We start from the raw sequence: 7,399 nt of genomic DNA on the forward strand, positions 1-7,399 counted from the left end.
AAATAGACTACTTACTGAAGCCCCAATGGCTCTAATACCATGTATGAAAATAGCCAAGATCAATAGCTCAATGAATAGCACAATAGAGAGACAAAATATATTGATAAGAATAAACTATATTCTAATCAAGATGCAAAAATAAGATCAACTAGATCATTACATACAATGTAGATGAGCTTGCTTTTAAAGGCAAGGCCATATGAATATGTGAGCACCCAATCACGACCCGTAGCTCAATGAGAAACAAGGGTAGGTAAGAAAAGGTAGGAGAAACAATATAATATTCCAAAAGAGGTGGATCACCCACCGAATGTGGAATGTAATAACAAGATAAGACCACAAAAGGTGAAAATTCTCCTACATACATCATCCCTGTGTGCACACTTCCCTAAGTGTCTCATATGCAAACTACTATGAGATGCATTATCCTAAGTCAACTTAAGTAAGGTTTAATTATGAGACATAATTTACACCAACAACATGTTATGCTCATATCCTAATGTTTGTTAAACATTCTATCCACACATATTTAAACTCATTCAAGGTGGTGCCTTTGAGGCAATTTGTTTACAAATGAATGCAAGCACATTTCATTAATTAATAAATTTGGTGGACATTGCTACAAGGTGGGTTGTCATAGCTACAGGGTGAATAGGTGTAATAAATTAATGTACAAAGAATTATTTTGATTAATTAATACATCCTACGTGAACACACCATGAGAGAAAAGTTTCTAGTTCCGATGTTCAAGAAAAGTTGCTAGTTTGAGAACTCTTAAATCAAGAGGCTATCGGCTAATAAACCTAAATATTCTTGTTGCATGCGTAATTTTTTTTTTTTTAGGCAACGTGAAAAAAAGATCAATATGAAACTTTTATGACCTTGGTAACAATTTGTTGACATGTGAATTGTGCAATCCGGTGAGAGTTCCTCCTATAGTATAACCGATATTATGAAAATAGCTTCTACAATCATTGGTGGATTTATTTCTTCCCAATGGGAGGAATATTATTTGTAGTAAATGTATTATTTTTGGTCTTTAAGCACTCAATATTGTTACAAAAGTTACTTTTCTATATTCTAAACTTTGAACACTATATCACAAACCCTACTTTTAACCACAAAACCCTAGATCTACAATGAAATTTGAAACACATCAATGAATAACCATTAAACATGCAAATTCATCAAATAAATCAAATGATACCTTTACACATTCAAATGGATTTAATCTTGACTATTCTCTTATCTTCATTAATCTTATTTTTGATGTTGCTATCATATTTTTATTCTTTCACAAGAGCTCTATGGGGAATGGATGTGGTTGTGATGATGTAAGTGCTATGATGCAAAAGGTTAGAATGGTTTTGATAGAATGTAAGTATGCTTCCAAGGTTGCTATATGGAAAAAGGGAGGAAGAAGCCTCTTATATAGAGAACATATTAAAAACAAAGGGATAGGATTAAGAGGTAAAAGAGAAAATGGTCAGCTAGGATTAAAGGATAGGTAGAGGAAATAATAAAATAAAGGAAGTGGTTAGGAACAAATTAAGAGATGTATGCCAGTTGTCATGGATGAAAAACTTAAATGAATTAATTAAATAAATTAAAGAATGTATTTAATTAATAGAGGAAAGGGTCGCGTAAATTAAATAAACAAATAAAATATTTATTTAATTAGACTATGATAATTTTAGGTGTCTACAACTTCTTAGAGGGTATTTAGAATATATTACATCGGCTCTCTCTTATGGAGGGGTCTCCATTATGTATTTGTGATGGAGTTGGATGTTTTTGAACCATCACTTACACATATTTTCTTTATCTCTTCTCGAGAGGTGTTTACTCCCACTAAGTATTTATCCTTTACTCCTATTATATGAGACATAATTTATTTTTAATAGATACTTTATCAAGCCTTGTTACTAAGACCTACCTTTCTTTTTATCTTGTGTGTGTAGCCTCCTTAAGTTGCAGTTATGGGGGGGATAGGTATTAGTGTACAATTATATTTACATTATCATGTGTTAATTAGGGAGTCATTGATTAAGAATTTATTTTCCTTTTATAAGTTACAATCTTATCACTTAGGATAAAATTGAGTTATTAATTTTCCTATTTTTATGGATGCATATCATATTTTAATTTTTAAATTATGATATTAATGCTTATGAATTGCATTTGATTGCATCTTTATGCTTGTTTTCTATTTTTCTCTCTTATAGAAGAAAAGTTGCAAAAATTTCTAGTTCAAACAATTACCATCATTGAAAAATTCTTAATAGTGTTTTAAAATATTTATGAAAAGTAATCTAAAAACTTCAATGAAAAATAATTAAGAATTAAGGAAAAAAATCTTTATGTAATAAATTATAATCTATAAACCTCTTAAATTCAATAAAAATTTACCAACCAACTTATTGTAATCTCTTTGCATTCATTCAATTGAAAAAGAAAAAGAAAAAAAAAGGAAAGAAGTTTACGAAGGCCGAAGTTATTCTAACCGCTTTTACTTTAATAATTATTCTAATCGCTTTTACGTCATTAATTATTCTCTTCTTTAATAATTCCGGTTGCATCATTTGGACTGAGAATTATTCCCACCACTTTAACTTTAGCTTTAGAGAATATGGTAGGGCCATCAAATTCGATTTGTATGAGTACAAAAATTAAACCATATGAGAGTTTTATGTTTTATATTCTCATATTCACGCTCTCCTTATTCATGTTTGTTCCACATCATGGCTCATAATAGTACTCTTTTTCTTCATAAATTGGACGATGTGTTCACAGTGTCTGCCGACTTTTTCACTTTAGCTTGCTTTGGTGTGTTCACAGTTCTGATAGGGTATGATATATGGCGGGCATTCAAAAAACGGGCGACTTGGTTGCCAGGTAAGGCCTTTGCCCTCAGCGGTGTAACAGTGCAAATAATTGTTTGGTGGACCACTTTAAGTAATATTTTGAAAGACTATGATGGAAAGCTTGATGATGTGATATTCTATCATCAGCTTGTTGTTAGTGGAAGAGTTGCTGTGTGTGTTTTTGTAGGCTATTTGCTGCCTGGAATGGCTGCTCCAAGTGTCAGAGCTTTTCTGGCATTAGCAATAACCATATGTGCCCAACTTGGTTCTGAACTGCTCCTCTTTCGACGCTTGGGAGATCCAGACTACAACGATGAGATGAGATGGTCAAAAATTGCAAACCTCATTTTATTCATATGTATTATAGTCCTTGGTTTGATATTATGTTGTACGATTTTAGCAAGTAAAACCATTCAAAGCCTTCTGAGGCAAAGAATTTCTGCATTTCTCTCCATCACTGAAGAGGGTGAGTTTCAATTCTCAAATGAGAGGATGATGTTAAATTCTTGGTATGATTTTGGGGATGAAGTACTTATGTCATGGTTTGTTGCTCGTGCATGCCAAGCTGATTATGTGATATCCCGGTCAGTTTTCAGTTCAGCAGTAGGGATAGTCGTCACGATTTCTCTCACAGTCTGCCTCTTGTCTAACACATCGTTTAACAAATATTTTTATTTTCGAGAATTTTATCCTGAGGATATTGGTATAGCTGGTCTGCTGTTTAGTTTCATCATAATAGGATGGCTTGTCATTTTCTGGAGATGGTTGTCTGCCCAATTGTATTTTCGTCTGCACAAACACAGTTGGAGAAAGCGTCTTTGCCTGGAAGAATTCTGGACGAGTCATACTGTTGAGTTGATTGGCATGTACGATTTAAAAGGAGATCGACAGCGGTTCCTAGATGGTGAAAGAGATCGACAAAGGCTCCTGTGTGACAAAAAATCAAGCTCAAATATGCCCAGGTTGTTCAAGTTGGAGAACTTGCCCACAAAGATATTTACCAAAGTCAGGTTGCACAAGTTGTTATATATAGTGTTGATGCTTCAGATAAGTGTGGTCTTTTTCAGCAAGGTTTGTGGACTTCTCTCAGATGTTATTGTAGGTAAATTTTTATATTGTTGTCGTAAACACATGAGGAAGCGAGACCAAGTTAAATCACCTGAAAAATATGCAAGAATTTTGAAATGTATATGTATGCCCGGAGAAGATCCTTCTGTTTTGTGGGAAGCCAACGAAATGTCTTTTAATAAGGCAAAGCGTCTGATGGACGAAGATTGTGAGAAGAGCAAATCGATTTTTCACCTATGTTCTCCGCAATGGGCAGAGGATGGGAGAGAACTTCTAAATAAGCTTAGAAAAAAAGCACCTCCTTTAGTTTTAGAGTATTTCCCAAGTGCAGAAAAACAATGTGTGAAGATGACAGTAGTGTCGCTCCTCGCTATCTTCATTCGACTAGACAAGGCCAAGTCAGATCCTTTGATGAAAGCTTGTCGTCAAGTATGGGACTTGTTAACCTTCGCAGACGAGTGTGATATTGATCTTCAGGTCAATAACATAAACCTCCTTGATGATATGAGCAGAGACAATGATCAAGTTTGCATGGCTGCAGATAGAGAGTTCTACAAGCTACAAATGGAATACGACAAACTTTCTCCTGATTGTCAAGACGCGCATACATTTCTACGCGATCAATTAGGGAAATGTGAGGAGTCGCTCAAAAGGGAAAATCTACTAGAAGACTGCAAGGAGGAAGATTTAAGTGATTCCAAGGACTGGCTGAAAATAGCACCCTGCTACGCCCTCTACAAACTATGCAGTGTAATGTTGGAGGAAGTGGAAAATGATTCTGTTTCTGAAGATTTTGTGGCATGGACAGAAGCATCCTTGAGAAATATTATTTCTTGTTGTGTGGCAAAGCTACCTGATATGCTTGTAAAGCAATGTTGGAAATGGGCACAGGAATTTGAGGAAGACAAGTTATGGGAAGCAATTCATCTGGCAGGCAAATGCAGAGGAATGATGGAGGCGTGGGGCCTGCAACCAAAGCCGACAGTGAATACCACAAAGCAATGGACAATTGAAGTCGAGGAGTCGCCCAGCCAAGGAGAACACACTGAGTAACACAGACCAATGCATAATTGAACTCCAGGAGTCTTTGTCCAGTCGAGTAGTCTTTGATTTTTAATTGTCTTTTTAACCTTTATTTAGCTTTCATATGTGTGATGGGTTGTCTTAAATTCGAGTGGTTTGCTTTATTGATAAGTTTGTATTGAAGTCGGTTGTTTCCATAAGAGTACCTTCTTAAACTCTATTCCCATAGATCTCGTCGTTCAGTAAAGCAGCTTTGTGTGGTATTTAAGGACAAATAATGTGTCGATGTTGAATATTTGTACAAGATTTGTAGACTGCATGTGGAAGCATTCAAAGAGCTCAACTGATGATGTAAAGCTTGGCTGTCTATCTGCTTCTCTTGAATTAATATGCTTGAAGGTTTATTTTCACCTCTCTTCAAGATTCAAGGTGTATACAGCTTTGCCTGTTTATGTATGAGATATTCTGTACATAAATGCTTTCTTTGTGTTGTTTTCACTAATATTGTTTAAAGTTCTGTAGATTTACATCGAGTTTTATGCAATTTATTTTTCAATTAATATTTTACAATATTTATATTTTTAAAATAAATGTAATTTTATAAATTTTTATATTTTTATGAATGAATATCTTAATAGATATTAAAAAAATCTAAAAAATATTTTAAAATCTTTGTTCTTAATAAAAACTGAAGTGTTATAAACTTTTAACTATTGTAGTGAATTTTTTTATAGATTAAATGTTTTTAATATTTTTGTGATTTGATATTGCAATAATATTAGAGGAGAAATTCAATACTCAAGATTGTGTACGCTTGTCAAGCTAAGCTTGTAGTCACGATTCATCATCAAATAGTGGGTGATAAGGACTAATTTATAGGAGTGGGCTTTATCTTTCAATTTCAATTCTACCACACTTGAGAGGGTATTCCTAGTGGTCATTAGATGGGGAAATTAAGGATAAATGAAAAGTAATAAGCTAGACCATATGTATGCTATAACCTCAAATGACAATCATTGGTCATTCAAGTATACTTTCTTAACTCAAATATGACCAAAGAGCTCATATTGAGAAAATGAAAACATGTTGTGTATACAACCAATTATCTATATGAAAAAGATTATTCACCTTAAATGAATCTTTTTAACATTTCTTAGACATATGAAACCTAGAATCCATATTAATACAATTCTTTGAAAGTTAAATTAGTTTAGGGCTTTCATAAAAGCTAACATTAGTTCAAACATTGAATTACAAGTGTGAGGGAGATCTAATGTATTTCCATAGTGCTAAAGAATAAATATAAATGATGATAAAATTGTAGCTTGTTTGATCCCTCACCATATAAATGAATTACCATCCATTAGACAATAGAGTCTACAATTGGAAATAATGAAAAGATATAAATGATAATTGAATTCTAATAGAACAATATATGTACACATACAATACCAAATAAATCAAATATATGAATTTCATGGATTTTCTTCAATGATGACATGCTCTTAATACTATAATGTCCATAAGGCTATGAGTAGTTGTCTTGAGTCTACCTTAAATTGCAATTAAGTTATATAAGCATTAATAAATGTAACTATATAAGTTAGATTGGGTGACATTCAAGGCATAATCATGGCATATATAGGAGGTAGTCATTAGTTGTTATCATCATATTGAGTATTGTGTTCTTAAAGAATATTGAAGGTATCCCTCTCAAAGTGACACATTATTATCAAATATTTGTAATATATTCTATATTATACTCTTCTATTGTGTAAGTTGTTACATTACAAGTGTTATCAAAGAATGATCTTGATAGTTGGATTGCAAGAATCAATGCAAATATTTGGCTTAAGAGGTCAAATTGGGAAGCACATGTATCTCTCTCAAATTGAAGAATTTTTCCATGCTTTTTGAAGTGTTTCTTAAAGATCATTTTAAGCTACTATGCTTTATATTTGAAGCCTTTTGGAGCTGATCTAGAGGTACGATGTTACTATATTTCCACTAAGTTCACTTGCAAGGCTACAAATGAATTTCTTGGAGATTTTTTTGAGATGTGAGATATAGGTCTAGTTAAGTAACATTTAAAAATTTGATTAATTTGATTTATTTGGAATAGTTTATTGTGAAAAATATTTTGGTTTCATCATGGTGAGGCCTACAATAACAGGAAAATATAATCTTATCACAACTTGAAAAATCCAAACAAAGATGATATACTAATTGAAAAAATTCATTCTATTTATCTATTGAGTCTATCAAGGAAGAAAACATCAAGATTTAGCATAATATTTTATTATTATCAAAATGAATTGTTTCTCTTATGAGTTATGTGGAATCTAAGGGATATTTTTCACATAATAATAATTGGGAATAAGACATGTCTTCGAAGGGACATGATCCTTTTAGAACTAACTTGGATGTCAAAATGGGTCATCGCC

At 32.8% G+C, this 7,399-nt stretch overlaps 1 protein-coding gene across 1 annotated transcript; it reads left to right on the plus strand.

The window, feature by feature from the left end:
• The first annotated feature begins 2,723 nt into the window (after positions 1-2,723).
• On the plus strand, positions 2,724-5,365 carry LOC131875531 (uncharacterized). Its single transcript, XM_059220121.1, has 2 exons — positions 2,724-2,895; positions 3,052-5,365. The coding sequence occupies exons 1-2, from the start codon at positions 2,742-2,744 to the stop codon at positions 4,983-4,985; spliced, it is 2,088 nt and encodes a 695-aa protein (XP_059076104.1). The 5' UTR covers positions 2,724-2,741; the 3' UTR covers positions 4,986-5,365.
• The last annotated feature ends 2,034 nt before the right edge of the window (positions 5,366-7,399 follow it).

This window comes from Cryptomeria japonica, chromosome 4 (genome assembly GCF_030272615.1).
Source record: "Cryptomeria japonica chromosome 4, Sugi_1.0, whole genome shotgun sequence".
Lineage (NCBI taxonomy): Eukaryota > Viridiplantae > Streptophyta > Pinopsida > Cupressales > Cupressaceae > Cryptomeria > Cryptomeria japonica.

Bases quoted from the DNA above. Each gene is read 5' to 3' on its own strand.
- LOC131875531 (XM_059220121.1), top strand. From the start codon at position 2,742: ATGGCTCATAATAGTACTCTTTTTCTTCATAAATTGGACGATGTGTTC. The intron at 2,896-3,051 runs GTAAGGCCTTTG...GTGTTTTTGTAG, and splicing joins ACGGGCGACTTGGTTGCCAG to GCTATTTGCTGCCTGGAATG.